The sequence below is a fragment of the Coccidioides posadasii genome, chromosome 1 (assembly GCF_018416015.2).
Source record: "Coccidioides posadasii str. Silveira chromosome 1, complete sequence".
Classification (NCBI taxonomy): Eukaryota; Fungi; Ascomycota; class Eurotiomycetes; order Onygenales; family Onygenaceae; genus Coccidioides; species Coccidioides posadasii.
Genome location: NC_089407.1, coordinates 846,827 through 866,857, shown reverse-complemented (window position 1 = coordinate 866,857; position 20,031 = coordinate 846,827). Strand labels below are relative to the sequence as shown.

Here is a 20,031-nt window from a genome sequence, read left to right as displayed (position 1 = left end):
AAAAATAGCTGCCTGTTGGATATGCCTCTCAAAATCCTCGCTTAGTTCAAGACCCTAGCAAATTCCGGGTTCTCGCGGCACACTACGTCGGAAAACCCCCGTGTTCTGACCCCAGACGACTCCAAATCGAACGAACTCCCGAGGACTTATAATGCAGGAATTCTTCCAGTTCATCATTTTAAACATATTCCAAAGTTTAGCATAGGAACATTATAAGCTCCTACTTTTTCTGTTTGAGGACTTGTTTTGACACAGCGTGCACCTCACTCAAAATAAGCTTGATTTGCATACCTCGAGGTACATACATACCAAAGTTTGTGCTTTCTCCAGGGAATACGGAGTAGCGTCAAACTGTTCATGATGTTGGAAGCGGAGAATTTTCGTCGGAACGAAGATCCTCGCGGGTGCAACTTGTAAAGCAATAGATGTCTGAGGTACGGAATACGAATCCCCAAAATGAGGTGGAGAACTGGAGAAAGAAGGGCTAATGCTGGGCACAAGTATCCGACAGCCACCTCAGCCATGACTGATCAGAGATCATGTTCAGAAAACACAAGGTATCCTTCTGTGGTACAGGTTTCTGCTACAAGCGACAAGCTTCTTTAGAGTTGGAGCGTTGCGACACAGCTGTGGAGAACGGCAATTTTCTCTGACAAATTTGCAACCGGTGGCCTTTGGAAGATAACCATGGAATATCATTTTTCACGTCTGTTTCTCAGCAACAAGACTGGTTCACTGGGACAGCAAAGGTATTGAGTTTCAACATAAAGAAGCCTTCATACTTCTCCCACTAGTGCACCACAATCCTTTCTGTTGTTCGGATGTCAAAATGACCCCAGCTTGTGACAACAGGCAGCACAAATAACACCTGATTTTTTTTCAACCAGACACATCTCAAATAATCGGTGTGATTTAAACTAACTATGCTGCTAGCTAACCACCTGTTGCAATACTCGAAAAAGCAGCGCCGGTTCCTTGCCCGGAATAACAGGAAAATTAAAAAAACAAAATTATGACGGAAAAAAAACATACAACAGCCGGGATTCGCTGGTGGTCACCCACCCAACTACTAGCCGGCCGGCAAGTGACTTAAGTACGGCTGAGCGGACGGGAAGCCCTGTTCTCCACTTCCTATGGTCGTATGTATCTATTCAGATCGCTAACTCGAACCAAAAGCGTCCGAGTACTCCCGGCCTTATGGCACAAGAAGCAGTGCCCTGGTTGAGGCACTGTCGATAATTAGTCGGTGGCCATGCCCTATCAAGACTTTCCGGCCAATAACTGGATAACATGGAAGGAGATGCAAGGGCGCGTTTCAGATCCGCCATTTGGCATTTCAGATGTGCTCGGCAATGAACTCTCGGTTCAGCAAGATTGAGACGTGCACCGCACTGCGCATAGCGGCGGTCTTGCGAAAAGTCTCCACAAGGTTGTGCTCGAGTCCTTTGAGGGAGCAGCCGCTGTTATTCTGAGTATGATTTCTCAACGACCGCAGTTTTATGGCTGGGTCCGCCCAGTTGAGCTGAAACTAGCGCCAAGGCGCCAAGAAGACGATTTCCTTCACGCCACTCCGCCCGGCGTCCGCTGACGACCCCTATGGCTAGGTGAATTTGGAAATATCTGCAGAGCGCGGCCACTTTGCATTCACTATAGCCAATAGATCGGTTCTGTCGAGAAAATAAAGATAGGACAAACTCCGCCGCACGGAGTTGTTAACCAATCCATTGGCTTTAAAAGAATGGTACGGCAAAAGGCTAATTTGCGATTCCCGCTCCGCCTAGATTGCTTGGCGCACCCCGTGGATTCAGGGCGTCTTGTCTTCGCTCATCCAGTAACACCGCTAGCTGAGTTCGGATCAACTGACAGAGGTGCGCTCGAAGTGGGATAGGGCTGTCCTTCACACGCTCGTCGAATCTAAATAGAGCTATTGGATGTGCCCTGCGGACAACAAATAGTAGGGCGTCATGGCTGGTACGGAGTATTCCACTATAGGCTGGCTCCTTTTCCAAGCATGGCCCCAGACGCCCCCATGTCGCTATGCGGTACCGATGGACCTCTTTTCGGTCAAGGAGACGTGTCTCGGTCCAAGATTATTCCTTTCCCATCTTCCCCGAGTCAGGAAGCCCTGGAGACCGTGATAGATTAAGTCAAGAATCGATTATTGCCGCCAAGCAGACGATCGCTGCATTGGCCGCCTTAGCACAAAGGAGAAAGTGTCCTCGGCATCTCCCTTGGTTGACCCGCGTCGTCGACAGCGGCCAAGGCACATTCAGCCGAAGTGTCGAAAGTTTTACCGCCGCCAAGCAGGCGATCAAAGTGGCTTCTCTTGTCCGTAGCATCCGCCAGACATGGAAGTTGAAGCCGTGACAACGTTTGTCTGAAGGAGAATGTGCATTGCATATCCGCTTTCAATGAATGGAGCTGACGAGGAGGTCGTTATCTTCCTCCAAACCTGAAAATAGATATTATCGTTCCCTAAGCCACTTTCTTTCGTATCCGTCAATCGTTCCTCTCTTCTCTCTTTTCCCACTCTTTTTGGCTGCTTCTCTCTGGTAGAGACACATCGACCTTTCCTTGAATTATCACACTCACACTCGGGTGCTGCAGGCAGTATCTGAGTCGCTGAACTCGCTCAGACGCCATGCCTACCCTTGATGTCAGCGAGCTCAACATTGTGCTCTCGGTCCTAGGTTTGCAGACCATTATATTAACCAGGAATGCTTTCCTGCTAATTATTGGGCAGGAGCATTCACGCTGCTCTACGGTTTCATTTCTTCAAAGATCAAGAATGTCTGGTATCTCGGAGAAGCACGTATGTAATAATCAATGCAAAGGAATCCAAACTTTTCACTTACTCTTTCAACTTTATAGTGCCTGCAGTCGTTTTTGGGATAGTTTTAGGCCCAATCGCATCAAAATTTATCGACGCGGAGAGGTGGGGCGTTGCAGCCCCCGGTCAACAAAATGCCATCACACTGGTATGTACGAGACGTTTCCCGTCTGTTTTATCTATTTCAGAAATGGATGCTTAAGGCCATCATCTTTCAGGGACTTACCCGCGTTGTCATCGGGGTTCAGTTGGTCATTGCTGGATACCAACTGCCCGCAAAGTATCTACAGACTCGCTGGAAGGAGATGTTGATCTGTCTGCTGCCCATAATGACCATCATGTGGTTATGCACCACGGGCTGCATTCTTTTGACTATCCCAAAGCTCACTCTAGTAAGCAGATAGTGTGTTGCTTGGGCCAGAGGCCATTCTTGCTCACAGCTCTGCAGCTCACCGCACTTGTCATTGGATCTTGCGTGACTTGCACGGACCCTATTCTCTCGCAAGCTATCGCGAAAGGACCTTTTGCCGACAAATTCGTTGCTCGAGATCTCCGTGAGATCATTTCTTCTGAGGCTGGAGCAAACGATGGGTTTGGGTTTCCATTTCTCATGCTGGCGACTTACCTTATTCGCCACGCCAATGTCCCTGGCGCCGGGGATGGGAATGCTCTTCATGCAAGATCCGGGGAAGTAGGCCGTCTCGGGGGAGGAGTTGGTAAAGCTATTGAAATGTGGTTTGTAGAGACCTGGCTTTACGTGGTGCTCATGAGCATCGCCTACGGTGCCGTTTGCGGATATGGGAGCTGTAAGCTCCTTAAGTTCTGCCTGAGAAGGTACATGACCGCCATAACCCGCTTGCTTCCGCATAGCTTTCCACTAACATCTGTTAGACGGTGGATTGATAACGAGAGCTATCTACTATGGCCTTCTGCATTGGGGGTAAGCCAGCTTTTCTTCCTTACATTGCTTCATCCAGCGGCCTTGGGAGAAGCTTGTTCTGATCTGCAGATAGCTCTTTATCGTGGGCACATGTGGTTCCCTCGGTACTGACGACCTCCTTGCGTGTTTCATTGCAGGCAGCGCACTCAACTGGGATGGTGGTTACCTCAAAGAATCCGAAGCAAGGCATGACGAAGTAAATTCGTGTATTGATGTTTTGCTGAATTTCGGCGGGTTCATGTATATCGGGTCCATACTTCCGTGGGACGAATTTCACCAACCAGATGTCACTGGAATCACTTATCCTCGTCTTATTGCTTTAGGGTTCCTTGTGATGGCCTTCCGCCGGCTTCCAGCTATCCTTCTAGCTTACAAATTCATCCCGAAGGTTTGCAAAAGCTGGAAGGAAGCCCTGTTTATGGGCTACTATGGGCCAATAGGTAAACCGCGTTTTGAGTGCATTTAAAGCAGACAATACTGATGTCTTTTCTTAGGAATCGGGGCAGTATTCTACTTGGAACATGCACGACATTTGTTCCCCGAGCTTGGTGAAGGCGACACTGAAGAGACGAATCTTATAAGAGCTCTTGCACCAAGTAAGTAGTTTTCTATTTCGATACGTTCCATAAAATGACGTCCAGCAATCTAAGCGAGACGCAGCTGTCTACTGGCTTGTGCTCTTCTCAATTATCTTCCACGGCCTTTCCATTCCCCTCCATAATCTCATTAACAAAGCACTCGGGGTACCACCCATCGTTGATCCTTCCGGCCCTGCCGAGTTACGGCCGTTGTCGTTGAACATGCAACTGCCCAAGAACAGCGCGGTCAGCAACAAACGCCAATCTATCATGGCATACAATCGTTTCTCGCGAACCAATTATCCAAGCAACACTGGATGGGATCTTCCGACAACTCAAGGCGTGGACTACGAAGCTGCATATGCTCGGCAAAATCGACCACAAACATTGCGCTACGACGACGATATCAAGGTGTAAAATAGAACGTAGACAGCACAGCCAACGAATGGTACTCGGGATTTGACTTTTTCGTGCCCCAATTTTGCGAGCTGTGTTGTGCCTGGTAATTCGCAACGTTTCTATCTGATTTACGAGGCGATATCCTGCCCTTTTAGATACGCAATGATGGTGCTGCATATCTGTACTTATGTACTTAAGCTTTCCATACGCAAAACCTACCCGTATCTATCTGCTATCTGAAATTTTCTTTTTCTAACGGCCTGAGAGCTAATGCGCCCAAAATTAGCACAGGCAAAGAATTAGCATGTAGTCACTATATATGTTTTAATATATAACCAAATTGTCAAGATGAATGCTCAAGACCTATATTCCTTGATTTGGGTAATGCATAGAACTTGAGAGCACATAATTCTCCAGCTTAGAGCTGCTCTTCCGTGGAGTCTGTTTCAAGTGGATAGAAGGTAATGAAACCTGCCTTGGAAACAGATTCGCAGCCTCCCCTTCAAAATAGCCATTCCAGAAAATTTTTGCTCGACACATCTGCGGATTCGGCTTCTCCGAAAGAGTTTATTTTCGGCCAGGCCTTTCAGCTCCAGCTTGCATGCCGTGCCTCAACCTAACAGATAACAACCACGGTCCAACAGGAACAAAAGAGACACAGCCCACCGCTCCACCACTAATACAATGATTTTACATTTGAAACCACAAAGATCTTCCCACATTAGACGCACCAAGCAATGCATTGGGGAAACTATTTATAGGACAGACCACTCCACCGTCGCTCCCTTCCCCCCCCGGTTCTCTCTCTCTCTCTCTCTCTTTCAGCTCTCCACTGCCCGCGCCTTCATCCCCACGAGGCGGTTCTCACTCTTATCTAAGCCCACGGCCCAATACTCCACGCGGGTATCTCCGTGTTGGATCCTGTATACTCGAAGCTCAGCCTCCGGTGCTGCCGAAGCTTCCGAGCCCGAGATAGCAGTGCGAATCGCATGGAAGACTGTCTCGTACTGGTTACGTGGGTCAAATTCGGCCAGGGATAGGGTGGATGTTTCGAGATCGGAAGCGTTGGAAGGGTCAAATATAAGGGATTTGAATTCATCTATAATGTATTGTTAACTTCTATATTAGCAAAGATTCAAAACAATCTGGTGTTTTTGCGCCCCAGTGGGTGGGGGGAGGGCGTGCGTGGTTTAACTATATACCTGGACTCGGCCATTTTCCTTGTCCTGCCTTGTCCCATGCTAACACCACTGGTTGGAACGTCTCATCTGTGTCAGAAACATAGTAGTACTCCACATCCCGTAGCGCCCTTGGAACATGCTGGCCCTTGTCTACCGTTTTCGCGGCGTGAAACGAGGGGAAAGCATTCGAGCTCGACTGGATGCCGGCGGACGGGTCCGCGTTGGCACTCTCGAGAAAGGAGGCATAGGCATCGTCGGAGGACATGGTAGATCGACACTGTGCTGAAAAGGAAGAAAACGCTTGGTGGCTTGGTCGAATGAGTGTGACTTTGCCTCTTGCCGGAGCTCGGGTGTCACTGATCTGGAGTGCGTTGGAGCGGACGATATAACTGCGTTTTGGGGCTGGGGACCGTGAAGCCGGGAAGAAGTCGGATTGTTTGGCTTCGATGCTTAAATTAGATATGGGTGGAACAGTTGTTGGAGTGAGTGCACGGAATCTTTGAGTGCCGGGAGAAGGTGATGCAATGCTGTAACTTGAAAATCGTGGAGCTGTAGCCTGCGGGGCCAGGTTGATGACGCAATAGCGAGCTTCACGGGAGGGAGGATATAGTCTGGGAGCATCTTGCAATTTAAAGAGCAGCCGCGGATATGGACACGCCATGATGTCCGTCTTAAAACAAAACGATATACTTTTATCAAGCAGGTGGGAAATTCTTTTTTAACCCTGAAATTTACTAACAATCAAATGGCACTAATAGTCTTGTTGACGCCGAACGTTTGCGCTGACCGCGAAATCAACTTGGGTCCGGATAAATCACAACATACTGTCTACAGGCACGGGGAGTACGGTTCATAGAAGGAAGCGGATCCATTAACCATCATACATTTTGTATTAGAAGAAACCCGTAGAATTGAATTTTCTTGTCATCAAAGTAGATACAACCGCTGATGAAAAGATACCATGCTCCACATCAACCCCAGCCATTAAAAACAAAAGAAACGTCTCATGGAGCAGCAGCCAAATCCTTCTTGAGAGTACCCATGAACGCCCGCTTCTCCGCGGCGGTCTGGTAGGCACCATGGCCGAATTTGGAAGAGGTATCGATCCATTTCAATTCCACTTTCTCCAGAGCCTTGCGGCTGACTTGGGGGAAGAGGGTCTTTCTGAGAGTGAGGACTCTCTTCTTGACACCGGGGCAGGAACCCTTGAGGATGATGAAGTCGTTTTTCACCTCACCGTATCTGACGAAGCCACCCATTCTAGAAGGGAAAAAAACAGGAAAAACGGATGTTAGAATACTGCCACGAAGAGGTAGAATGATCCGATGAGAACTTACGGAGTGATCTGCTTCTTGCTGACATCGAAGTCAGTGGAGGCGTTACCCTCATCAGAACCCTTGCCAATGCGATAGATCTTGTGGTTGACGGATGTACGGTGGTGGTAGCCGTCTTGACCGGCACGGGCAACGGTCCACTGGACGTGGGATGGATGCCAAGCACCAATACAAGCGACCTTTCGGAGACCCTTGTGCGTCTTGCGAGGAAGCTTCTTGGTACCCCATCTGCTTGTGACACCCTGGAAACCGTGGCCCTTGGTGACAGCAATAACATCGATCATCTCGTCTTGCTCGAAGACGGAGTCGATCTCAATTGGCTTCTCAAACAGACCGTGGGCGAAGTCAACCTTCTCCGGGACGGAACCACCGTTGACCTGGATTTCCATGAGGTGGGCCTTCTTTTGCTTGAGAGGGGTCTTGCGGATCTGAGTGTGTGCGAGAAGGCGGACGACAGTGCAGTATTTCTTGATGCGCTCGAGTTCGCGGGTGACGGAGGCGCCCTTGTTCTCTGAGTAGCTCTTGGCGTATTTTGTGAAGGCCTTCTTCTTGCTCTTGTACCAGTTCTTGTAGAACCGTCTCTTGACCTCGTCGCTCAAGTGCTCGGCCCAGACGGTGGTAAGCGATCGGAGACCGCGAGGAGTCTCAATGTATCCGACAATGCCGACGGCGATCATCTGTAAGGGGTCCAGTTAGTCACTGCAGGACGGACGCAATTTACACCCAGGAAAAGGACAATCGTACCGGAGGAGTTTCGATAATGGTGACGGCCTCAACGATCTCCTTCTTGTGCATCTTGGCACCAGGACGATCAAGATCGCGGACGGTGGTGGTCATACCGGCCTTGTAACCCATGGCAGCGGTAAGGTGGACAGGCTTCTTGGGGTCATCCTTTGGGAAGCTGTTTTGAAAAGCTCAGTACGTGACTTCCATGCAATTGTTGCCAATTCGGCTCTGACAAGGGAAAAAAAAAAAAAAAAAAAAAAAAAAAAAAAATTTCGACGAACCTCTTAACCTTGCCCCGATGTCTGGCACTGCGCTTTCGTGGCAAGAAAGCCAGAGAGCCTGAATTTCAATTGTTGTCAGCCAATCCATCGCTTCAAAGGGTATTCCCATCAACGTAAATAAATCGAAAAGAACGAACCGTGCCGAGGCGCTTCGTATTTCCGGTGACTCCTAAAAGGACGAAAGCAATCAGCTCCTGCATTGAAAACGTATATGCCATCAAAAATACTCACATCTTGGACCTGTTTGGCGTTAGTCGACGGGTGTGGTGAGAGTCCTGTCGGTTGGAACAAAATTGCGATCGAATCAATATTTTGTGTGGTCCTGGCGGGTTGTGTGCGCTTAGCTAAGCGAGCGCCCAGCTCGCGCTCGTTCATTAGTTAAGCAGCGCAATTGAATGCCAAGATATTATCACGTGACTATCTATCGGCTCCGTGGCATTTCGCCGCCGTCTCCGTCGAGCTGATGGGGCGCAGAGCGGGCTTGATTTCTTTCACTGCGATCTGCACGTGCGACCGCCGATCGTGCTACGAGCCCACAAATGGAGTTGACGTCGGAGCTGCTCTGCGAAAAAGATACATATGGAGGAGGATACGCGTGCAAAGGCGGTTCTTCAGAGCTAATTGTGTGTTCGACTAATTGGCTTGCCGTCGACAGACAGATAAGTAAGTATGTACGGGAGCAATTCGCATGTTGTGCTGTTGCCTGGGCTTGCGCCATGAAAGGATGGACAATACATTTCACTATGGAACGAATGGGGGCGACATTTCGTTCCCACCCAACCACATGAAGAGCCTCAGTTCCTTGCCTACTCCATCCTGACTGTGCCTGCTTTTCGGAAGCGACGGGGCTCTCCCCAGCTTACCCTGGCCATCCCCGTGGGATGTAACATTTGATTCCAGTTGGTGACTGTCTCTTCGGTGCAGGGATAAGAAGCGTTATGAAAGTAAAGTCCCCGGTACCCGAGATTAAATCAGATATTCTGGAAGGATGGGTGAAGAAACCCTTTTTCTAAATTAAAATTACCGAATGGTTCATTTTTGAAGCGATGTTAATAACTCAGGTCTTTTTGGGGGGGGGAGAGACGGGGGCGGTTAGCAGGGTATATTTATGGAGTGGTTCCCTATGCGACATGAGGACTCAAATTTTTGTCTTTTTCTCTTTTTCTTTTCTCTTTTTTTTCCGAAGGTACTCTGTACCTATTGTTGAGAACGCATTCGGAGACAGACTGCTGAGCTGGCTCCTCGAAGCTCATTCGACACCGGGGACGCAAGAGAAATGCAGGCATGACCCTATCTCATGTTGAACACACATACACACGCACACCGGAGTGCACGGCCCACTGGGGGCACCCGAGACGCACGCACTGTACGGAGTACTCCGTACCTGATGTGTGGTTGCAATTACTATGGTGATGGTTGACATGGAGGCGGTTGCGAAGATATTATTCCTGCCTGATTTCTCCTTTTCCCATGGGGGGCGCTCAAGCGATGGGCTAAGATGAACTTTGCCGGGCCACTATTGAGGTGGGTATGTGGCCCAACTCCGCCAAACAAGGTGCGACCAAGCGAATAGTCAACTGCTCACTACTCCGTATGTATCTGTGTGGAGCGGGGCTTTACACCACATCATTTCTTTTCCCTCTCACGATCTTCAAGCGTTGATGTATAAAAAGCTCTAAAATCTGAAATAAAATAAAACTCATCGCGAGATATTGGAGATACCAACCCATCGGCGGAATCGGGAGTTTAATAATAATAATAATAATAAATAGGAAAGGCAGAGTTTGTTTGTTGGCTTGAGTGGGCGGACGGTGGGCATGGGTTCTCCGTCCCTCCGTAATTCGGCGCGGCCAAAAAGAAAAATAAAAACAAATAATTCTAATTTGCGCCAGGACATCACATCACGCAGGGCTCCACAGATACATATGTATCAGCTGTGCACAGGACCTCTCCTTACACTTCACCAAAAAAAAAAAAAAGTCTATGTGAGTGAAAGAGAAAATACGGGATGGGTACGGAAAAAGATGCGAATTGGCGCGGTGAACCTAGCGCCGGGGGGATGTTGATGTGTCTTTTTCAGGGATCACGTCTCCAGCCACTGCCGACTTAGACGGAGAGTCGTCTCACGCTAAACGCAATACGGGGCGACACGCGAAACGGTGTGTCGAGTGATGATGTCGAGACTTTCCATGGTATGGCTGGGGTGGCTAGATGCAAGCGATTTTCAGAAACAGAGGGCCCCACCGGGTGCTGGGGCTGCCTGTGGGCGGGCGGGCGCGGTGATTGGGCCCAGAGCACAGACTGGACGCCGCCGGCCCTGGGCGAGGGACAGGCTCTGGGCGGGTTCTCACCCCTGTGTGAGTGAAGGGTGGTTGAATGGCTTGTTTCATGGATCTGGCCGGACTAGCCGGATCTGGGCTAGCCGGCTGGGTTTTTTGCGCGTGTGCGTGCCAGAACCTTCAAGGTTGACCCCCGGTGGCCCGCAGCGGATTGACAGCGTGCGTCTTCAACGGGTGGATGTGAGTTATCCATGTCGGTGAATGGGAGGGTTTGACGATCAGCCTCTCCCATCGAAAAAGGTATGTTACCAGCCTACTCCTACTGTACCCGGGCCCGAGGCTTTACTTTTTCTCTCTCTCTCTCTCTCTCTCTATACATATACTCCGTATATATATATATATATATATATATCTGAAGGGCGGCCGGTTGAACGTCGGCCTGTGGTCCGTGAGCTCGGGCAAACACGTGAGACGAATTATCCGTGGCCCTCACGGCTCCGAAGTGGATGTTGCATTTCCGTGGATGCAGGCAAAAGCCAAGTTAAAAATGGCGCCGAGCTTCCTTTGGGGACCCAGCTTGCAATGTATATCTACATAATAGCTACGGAGGACTCCGCGCATTAGGGAAGAATTATCTGCGGGACGGAGTACTGCAGTGAGGACAGGCATGCGCTGCATACAGCTTCTCGAAAAGAGCAAGTGACCCTCCAGCTAGCCGCCCACCCACAGTGGTTTCTTGTGTGACAGGGGGAGCAACCTCTCGATAATCATGTCACTTTGATGCAAGTCATTGGAGCTTATTATTAATAATCGCAGGGGGTTGTGTGGTTTTGCTTCGTGGGGAGGTTGCTTTCAAGCGGCAAAGTCCCGTTTGGGAGGGTATGTAAGAAGGGGAAAGGAAAAGGAAAAAAAAAAAAAAAGGAATGGTGTCACGGCAATGCAATCATGCGCCAAGTGGGTCCGCTTCCGCAGATGCCCTCGCCAACCTTGCTGAGCCCTAATCCAAGGTAACCCCAAACTCGTTGCACTTGTTCTTTTCCTTTCTCGGCATTTTTGCTGATTTCTTCCATCAACTCCCTTCCCACTAGCGCCAAATCCGCCCTCACACGCATCTCCCACCCTTTCTTCTCTTCTCCCGCTCTCTTCCTCTCTTCCCGTCCTGTCTTCGGTCTCTTGTCCTCTCTTCCCACACTCCCCCCCCCCGACTTTCATCGTCATCCCGCTTTGTCTCAACCTCGTTGTTTTGTGTCTCATCTTGGGCTTTTCCTCCCGTACTTCCCACTCCTCGTCTGCTGCCTCTTTTTTTGCCTTCTCCTCATACTTCCTCTATACGTCACTTTTGCCCCTTGTTGTGGTTCAGCCCGTCTACCCGGACGGCCCTTCAACTCGGCCACCCTTTTGTTTTTTTCCCCCTCCCACCCCAAGGCCGTTATCGCGTAATAAGTAGTGTATGCGCTTCTCATTCCTGGAGTTGTCTCTCGAACCTCGAAATCCTCGAGTTCCGACCGCCCTGCCCTCTCGCAGCTTTTCGCGACCTTAGCTTCGAGCTTTGTGCGTCCGTCTTTCTCAGCTCGGGAACTTCGCTGATAATCGAAGGAGTTGAATTGTTTTGTTGCGACATTCCTGGATGAGCGCTCTTTTGCCTGTAACCCGTGCGTTGCTTGGTGTTTGCTCTGTTGCTGGATTGTTTTTCCATCGCGTTTTCACCGCTTAATTTTTGCCCTTTTTTTTTTTTTTAATTGTTATTTTCACACACCCCCAATTTCTCTCTCGAGGACTTTTCAAATCTGTCTTCGTCTAAGACGCCTCAAAATAAGTCCCGCTCAATCTTAATACCAGAACAGCATGTCGGCTCACCCTCAGCGGTCGCCAACAGGCGCAGTTCATCCTCACCAGACGCCCCTGCCGCCCCACCCTCAAGTTAACGGCCACCTGCCTATCCAGGCCCAAGGCCAGAGCGGTCCGCCTTTGACAACATGGCAGAAGATCCTGCAGGTAAACGAAGCAATTTGGCTTCAGCTTGGTGAGTCGTCGTCATTTTGTCCCGGCTGCTTTGAGTCCTGTCTAACCACGGTTCCCTAGGCAACTTGTGCGAGATGATGGGAAATCTTGACGGTGCGATTGACGCATATCAACATGCATTGCGGCATAATCAGTACTCCGTCCCCGCGATGAGCGCCATCTCGTGCATCTATCGAACAAAGGAGGAGTTTCCAAAGGCCATTGAGTTTCTCCAGAATATTTTGAAGATAGATCCCCAGAGCGGAGAGTCATGGAGCAGCTTAGGTATGTATTCGGAGACTACTACGTGTCAATTCTCTTGGAAATCTTTTCTTTCTTTCCTTTTTTTTTTTTTTTTTTGCTGACTCACTTTGGAATAGGCCATTGTTACCTCATGATCGATAATCTTCAAGATGCATACAGCGCATACCAGAATGCTCTGTATCATCTTCGCGATCCTAAGGTTAGTTAGCATATGGTGCTGTGAAAGACTAGACTATTAAAAAAAACCTGAAGCTGATCAACATTCACAGGAACCGAAACTTTGGTATGGCATTGGTATACTTTATGATCGTTATGGCTCGTTGGATCATGCCGAAGAGGCGTTCTCGCAAGTCATGCGGATGCAGCCCGATTTTGAGAAAGCAAATGAAATCTATTTTCGTCTGGGTATAATATACAAGCAACAACAAAAGTTTCATCAAAGCCTTGAGGTGAGTTGTCTGGCATCTGGCTAGATGTTTGAACAACATGTTAACATTTGACTCCGCCGCAGTGCTTTAGGTACATTGTCAAGGACCCTCCTCGCCCGTTGACGGAAGAAGATATCTGGTTCCAGATTGGACACGTCCATGAGCAGCAAAAAGATGTAAGTTTCGAATACGTACTTGCCACACTTGGTGTTTAGCTTGCTCACATCGGCAACAGTTCGAGGCTGCCAAAGCAGCATATAAGAAAGTGCTTGATCGCGATCCACAGCACGCCAAAGTATTGCAGCAGCTTGGTTGGTTGCATCATCAGCAGAGTAGCAGCTATGCCAGTCAAGAACAAGCTATTGAATACTTGGAAAAATCAGTTGCTGCAGGTAAGAGACCACTCCAGCATGCCTCTTCAATTTGTCCGGAGCAATTTCTGATTCAATTTTTCGATATTCAGACACAAACGATGCGCAAAGTTGGTACTTGCTTGGCCGTTGTTATATGTCCCAGGCCAAATATCCCAAAGCATACGAGGCCTATCAACAGGCCGTATACCGAGATGGTCGAAACCCAACATTCTGGTGCTCAATTGGCGTGTTATACTACCAGATTAACCAATATCGTGACGCCCTGGACGCCTACTCGCGAGCTATCCGCCTCAATCCCTATATCTCGGAGGTTTGGTATGACTTGGGAACTTTGGTAGGCTCCCCTTCCCCTTCTCTTGCTTCACATTTTTTCCCCCCCCCACCAATCGGAAAATATATGTGTATACTTACTTTTCCTAGTATGAATCGTGCAACAACCAAATTGCGGATGCCCTCGACGCCTATTCCCGAGCTGCGGAGCTTGATCCCAATAACGTCCATATCAAAGCTAGATTGCAGTTACTTCAAAGCGGACAAGCTGCGAACCAAGGGAATGCCCCAGTTCCCCAGGATGTCCACCCACAAGCGTACCAAGTAGCAGGTGTTGGCCCTCCCGGCCCGCAATGGGGTGCTCAGGCTCCTTCCGGCGCTCCTCCGGCCCAACCCTCAGTTCCCTCTGCCCGGGTCACCGAATGGGCACGAGGAGTGAATGAAGTCCAAGGACAAGCTGCTACGTCCAACCAGTACGACCAACGGGAGAATTTGCGAGGCATCCAACCTCAACACCCAAGCCCCAGGTCTGATCAAGTTCGGCCGCCATTCCCAGACCAGGCTCGAAACAACGCCGGGCGTAAGGGACTTTCCCCATCTCCTAAGTTCAATCTAGCGGCTCCCAATAACTACCCTGGACCTCAAACCCTTCCACAGCTCGGGGCTCCCCCACAGGGTGCTGAACGAGGTCCCAATGGTGCGGCGTTTGGTTCCTCCGTTCGGCCTCCTCCGTTGGCTCAGAATGGAGCTAATGGCCCGGCTGGAATTAACGGTGCTGCTGCTGGTGCTCAAATGCCCCCCTATGGTAGACCTTTCACTCCTCCAACCGAGATCCGTCCTATTCGAGACGATAGACCGACGTCCCCGAGATCAACTTATCCACACCCACAATATCATCAGGCCCCTGCTCCTCAAAATGGTGGAGGTATTGCGGGCGGCGCTCCTGCCCCGGCGGCTGCTATCGCGGCCGCTGAAGCAGCGCAGCGGGAGAGGGATGAACGTCCTCCATCGTCCATGAAACGGGGCCGTGAGTGGGAATCAGATCAGGGACCATCAAAGAAGATTGCCAATGAGGAAAATCGCGCTCGATTGGATGAGCAGCCCGGCCGAATCCCATCTCCTCGTGAGCTTCGCCGTCGCAGCTCTTCGGAGGTTCGACGCGAGGAACAGCGACGAGGCCATGACAACTATCATCCTTCGGATGCCGCTCACCATCCACCAAGCCTGCCGTCCATCCAACACATGCAACCTCAGCAACCTCCCAAGATCCCTTCTGTCCCAGACACTCCTGCAAGTGTCCAGGCTGCCTCGCTTCCTAGCATGCCTTCTGCCGGTTTACCGTCGGGCCCCGTAGCTCCCAGTGAGGAGCGTGATCGCAAGGATCAGGCCCACGTTCAACACGAGCCTCCTGCTAGGAAGATGGAAGTCGATGAGGACTATGACGATGATGGAGAAGATGACAAGAAGGGTGCTGCACTGTCAAAGAACGGTAGCCCCGGTGGCGCTGCCGCTACTGCTGGGGTTGCAAATGGAACCAGCCAGTCTAACCAGTCGAAGGCGGAACCATCCAGCTAGAAAGGATGCCTGTGAGCTGATTTGGACTCTCTGCTTCCCGGTCTTTTCTCTTTTATTCCGGTCATTTGACTGAAAGACTCTTTTAAAGGAATTGAGATTGTGACCCTATGTGTTATGTGTTTCCTTTTGAATTTGGAGGAACAGAAAAAAAAAGGGAGCTTTTTGCCCTGTACCTTGATGCACACCCCCTGTACGCCTTGTATACCTACACCCTGATATTCCAGGCTGGGCTGTTTTTAATTTTGTGATATTATTTCGCCTCTTCAGTTCCCCCATTTGAAGTTGATTTGATGTGATGGGAGAGGATCCTACTCTGTTGCAGCCCCAATTTTCGTCTCCCTCTGCAGAATGGCTTTTTTTTCTTTTTCTTTTCTTTTCTTCTTTTTTTTTTTAAGTTTGGCGAACTTCTGCGCCCATCAGTGGGCTAGGGCTTTTGAATGATGATGATTGACCTGCCTCGAGTTTTTGATTGTGGTTGATGTGTAGACAAAGTTGCACCGTGATGTTCACGTTATTCTTATTTTTTATTTCCACCCCCCCACCCCTTGGTTTTTTATGTGCCAGTAAATAGTAGTTATAGTTAATTAGCAAGTTGAATAAAAAATCGAACAAAATCAAAAAAAAAAAAAAAAAAAAAAAAAAAAAAAAAAAAAAAGGAAAAAGGAAAGAAAAAAGCGCCCGCATGATCCCAGCGGCTCCCCGAATTTCCCCCGAAGACTCAAAAAGGGTGGAGCAGCAGCACAACGCCACAGTCGGACAAGCTGACAGGTACGGGGCAAGTACAGTAAGTTTACATATTTCCTCCGTAGGAGAGTTGTGGCGCAAACAGGATCATCCACGCGCCCGAGTCATGCTGTGTGTGGCTCGAGCTTGGGCGACATGGATGGGATGTACAATGAACGGATGGAAAGGGCAGGCCCGGCCGGCAACAGCTTGTCGTGGGCGAAGGTGAAACAGCAAGAGGAAGGGGGGGCTCCAGTAATCTATTACGTACTGTGTACACCTGTAGGCGATGGAGTCGGGAGACCTTGTCTCATTCAGGCGTGGAGAGGCTCACGGAAGGACAGGTTCAGCGACGACTTGGGTTTGTTGTTGAGTTGCTTTTTTGCTTGTGGAAGGTAACGAGTCTGTCTTGGGAGGGGGTTATGGAGTAACTAGTTACCGAGAACTTCCCATTCAGGAACTGTAAAAATTTTTATTTATTTATTTATTTTACGTTTTTATTTTTATTTTTATTTTTTTCCGTTGTTGTCCTGTACTCCGTATGGGGGGAGGTTTTATTGGACTTATGTTCGGTACGGGAGTACAGGGTACGTAAGAGGGACAAGCCGCATCCCAGAGTACCCAATTCCAAGAGAACGGAATTATGCTGGAGATTCCGGGAGGAGCAAGGCCCCGAACGCCAAAAGGATACGAGTGCAGGCATGAAGAAAGGATGGTCTTTGTCATGGGCTGGTTCACGTTTTCTTGGGTGGGAAAGCCAAGGAAATTCTCTTTGAGTGATTTTGGGGAGGGGCGCGGATTTGGTACATGCGGTGCGCGGGTTTGTTTTGTGAGGCAAAAGAGGACCGTTATGTACGGTAATGTGACCGGGGGGGGAGGGGGAGGTGAAAACGATAAAAGGTACATACAGCCAGGCGAGCAAAAGAATCGACGGCTGGGCGGAGCAGGGCAATATGATTCGCCGGAGCAAGGGCGATCTCCGCAGGTTCGCAGGTGACTGGGCTTGGCGCACGGAGATCTGCCAATTGCGGAAGCCGCAAGGGAGCCAATTAGCAGGCGCGCTGGGCCCGTCGGGACTCCAAAGAACGGACAAGCCACTTGGCGGAGCGTCACGTAACTTTACGGCGTATAGTCATAAGACAGCAGTAACTACTTACCGCTGAGTCAGCGGGCTAGGCATTGGGAGCCAAGCAAAGAAGGTGCGAAGGTGTCTTTTCGGGCCTTTTTTTGGAAGGAGCCCAGCTTTTCTCGCGGGCTTTCTTTTCTGTCCGGCCGCGCCTGCCATCGCCTGTCGCATTGCTCCTTCCCCGCGTGGCCTACCGCGTTCGCGTCTCCGCCAGCGCCCGGCGCTTCCTTCCCGCTCGCGCGTCGACGCTGCAGTTCCGTTTCCCGAAAACCCGCAGCGCATCGCAAGACGGCAGGGCGCGCGCGCGACGGGGCGAGAAGAGGCAGCGGCGCAAAATGCCTTTCACCCAAGAATTCAAGGGCGGTTTGCCAAGGGCTCGGCGTCTCGGCACCTGTACATCTTGGCAAAGTGAGGAGGACTGCCACTCCGCCCGTTGCGCTGCTCCCATTTTTCTTCGCCCTTCTGCCAATGGACATGTGCCGAGCTGCTCACCCTCCCGTCTTGTGTTTATGATGCCTCTGACGCACCTTTGTTGGCATTGTGGGCTTGTCTCTTGGTTCCGCTGGGCATTCCCGCTCGGGCGCTGGGCGTTTTCCTTCTCGCCTTGACCGTTTCACTCTTAAAAAGCATGCCTCTCTCTCGCTGATGGTGGCCTTTTTCTTTTTCTTAACCTTTCTTTTCTCCCTCCATCCTGTCTTCCTTATCCGATAATAATATATTTTCCGCTCGGCATTTGGTGGGCCGTACATATATGCACATACATCCCTCCCCCCCGGGACTCGCACCCTCAACACTCACACATAGACATACACATGGATGGGATGCTTAGTCCATGATCGCTCAATGTATCGACCTGAAGCCCTGTCGTCTGGGCAGCGCTCTGCGGTTATACTCTATCTACCAACTTGAGCCGTGACCTCTCTGGCTTCCGTACCCATCGCTGCTCCTCCCATTCCACCGTATCGTGCGCGCTTCCTTCTCGTCTCTCTGCCCGGTGCTTCCGACTTGTTGTAGTGAAGCCATGTCCCCGCAGGCCATGACACACCTTCCACTCTACCGTGATGATCAGAATCGGATTATCTACCCTAAACTCGACCAGAAATCCTCAAAGTCCTCCACCTTGCCCTCGAATACCGATGGATTCCTGAGGTCTTACCAATTGCACCATCACTCGAGCGGTCCGGAACGACATGCAACACCCTCTCCCTCACACGATGTACAAGATTCCGGTAGTAATCCACGCTTATCACGGCTCTCCTCCGTCGAGCCCACTTCGTTTTCTAGTTCAACAATAGAATCCGCCCCGAATACGAAGGTGTTACATGACCGGGGCTTTCCTCCTTCCCAGCCTACCTTCCCAGCAGCCGCGTTCATACTCGCATCGGATGCACCACCCGCGTCGATGTCGGATAACAGAAGGCTCAGCTGGCAGGAGCAAAGGGAATGGACGCAGGCGAAGAATAATATGGCACTGGGTGCTTTGACGATGGATCCTCCTTCGCAGCGGCCTAGGGCGCATGTTTCCATGGCGGATATGGAGCACGACGATGACTACGTCGATGATGACGAGACGGTGTCTCTATCGGACCATGAGAATGCTTTTTATATCCTTGTGAGTCACATCTCTTCTTTTCTTTTTCTTTTTCTTTTCCTCTTTTTTTTTTTTTTTTCCCCTCCTCCCTCCCTCTTTCCGACGGATTGCCATTTGGGTCATGCGGCCTCCAACCCAATCCACGTTAAAGCGACGTGGGCTGAGTTTGGTCCAGAGCCCTTTCACTGCAGATCGGAAAGTACAACGGTGGAAAGAGTTTTCCAATTGAGCCCCTGTGCCACCACACTTCCTATCCACTGAAGTGAGACAAATTGTACTGACAGTCCGGGACTCTCTCTCAGATACGTCTCTCTTTCATCGTCCCACCATACTCCCTATTTGTCGCCCTCTACACCTTCTTCGTCATCTTATTCCTCGTCTTCGCTACTCCGTTACGATTATGCCCGCCCACAGCATTCTTCAAGCCGTCGAGTACGTTCTCCATGCAAATATGTCACATCTTACTCCCCCTTCACCGGGTCCATCAGCGTTTTATATCAACGCCCTCGCCTTCCCAGAGACGCCGAGACCGACATCCATACCACCAAGCCGAATCCCGCTCATCTTCCCATGCTCACTCCGGACATGGTTCTCCCGAAAACCCTCCGTACGATAACCTTGAAACCAATCCATATACTACCTCGCCTTATTCCCCATCATGTAATAGTCACTACTCCATCCCCTGGCTCATCCTCATCCACCTCCTCTCACCCCTACTAATCGTACCCGTCCTCTTTGCGGCGTGGATAACGGCCTTCTTCTGGATTTTCACCATGATCATGGGAAACCCGGATGGCACGGAACGACGTGATGACGGACGGGCTGCGGTGTTAGGGGTTAGGAATTGGTGGAAGATCTGGCTGAGCAAGGCCAGAAGGAGGAAAAAACGGGAGAGGAATGTGGCTAGGAGTCGGAATAGGAGTGTTGTTTAAAGACCTTTTGTATTATGGGAGGATTCTGTGGGTGTTATACATTGCGGGCGGCCTTTTTTTTTTCCCTCCCCATCTGATAAACCAATATTTTCGGAGTACTATATCACGGGTGTCACTTGTGGGGGAGGCTAGAAATAAAATTATATATAATATTTTCTGAGGTCACGACATGGAACTTTTTAAATCAATAAATTGCGAT

General features: G+C 50.1%; 5 protein-coding genes across 5 annotated transcripts; 3 read left to right on the top strand and 2 right to left on the bottom strand.

Annotated features, from left to right (window-relative positions):
- Positions 1-2,641: 2,641 nt before the first annotated feature.
- D8B26_000218 (uncharacterized protein) lies at positions 2,642-4,969 on the top strand (the record flags this gene model as incomplete). The annotated part of the gene is made up of 9 exons (XM_066123155.1): positions 2,642-2,690; positions 2,744-2,812; positions 2,872-2,978; positions 3,049-3,222; positions 3,279-3,664; positions 3,722-3,770; positions 3,844-4,210; positions 4,265-4,366; positions 4,431-4,969. 9 exons carry the CDS (start codon positions 2,642-2,644, stop codon positions 4,763-4,765), a joined length of 1,638 nt encoding a protein of 545 aa, XP_065979227.1. The 3' UTR covers positions 4,766-4,969.
- Positions 4,970-5,124: 155 nt separating this feature from the next.
- On the bottom strand, positions 5,125-6,589 carry D8B26_000217 (uncharacterized protein; the record flags this gene model as incomplete). Its single annotated transcript, XM_003067581.2, has 2 exons — positions 5,125-5,846; positions 5,950-6,589. The coding sequence occupies 2 exons, from the start codon at positions 6,587-6,589 to the stop codon at positions 5,569-5,571; spliced, it is 918 nt and encodes a 305-aa protein (XP_003067627.2). The 3' UTR covers positions 5,125-5,568.
- Positions 6,590-6,627: 38 nt separating this feature from the next.
- RPL3 (60S ribosomal protein L3) lies at positions 6,628-8,848 on the bottom strand (the record flags this gene model as incomplete). The annotated part of the gene is made up of 7 exons (XM_066123154.1): positions 6,628-7,188; positions 7,266-7,939; positions 8,007-8,163; positions 8,270-8,327; positions 8,407-8,438; positions 8,501-8,544; positions 8,807-8,848. 7 exons carry the CDS (start codon positions 8,846-8,848, stop codon positions 6,933-6,935), a joined length of 1,263 nt encoding a protein of 420 aa, XP_065979226.1. The 3' UTR covers positions 6,628-6,932.
- Positions 8,849-12,393: 3,545 nt separating this feature from the next.
- On the top strand, positions 12,394-16,005 carry D8B26_000215 (uncharacterized protein; the record flags this gene model as incomplete). The annotated part of the gene is made up of 8 exons (XM_066123153.1): positions 12,394-12,571; positions 12,631-12,834; positions 12,930-13,012; positions 13,083-13,262; positions 13,325-13,417; positions 13,477-13,633; positions 13,705-13,949; positions 14,036-16,005. The coding sequence occupies 8 exons, from the start codon at positions 12,394-12,396 to the stop codon at positions 15,458-15,460; spliced, it is 2,565 nt and encodes an 854-aa protein (XP_065979225.1). The 3' UTR covers positions 15,461-16,005.
- Positions 16,006-17,617: 1,612 nt separating this feature from the next.
- Positions 17,618-19,959, top strand: D8B26_000214 (uncharacterized protein). Its single transcript, XM_066123152.1, has 2 exons — positions 17,618-18,921; positions 19,203-19,959. Exons 1-2 carry the CDS (start codon positions 18,331-18,333, stop codon positions 19,830-19,832), a joined length of 1,221 nt encoding a protein of 406 aa, XP_065979224.1. The 5' UTR covers positions 17,618-18,330; the 3' UTR covers positions 19,833-19,959.
- Positions 19,960-20,031: the final 72 nt, after the last annotated feature.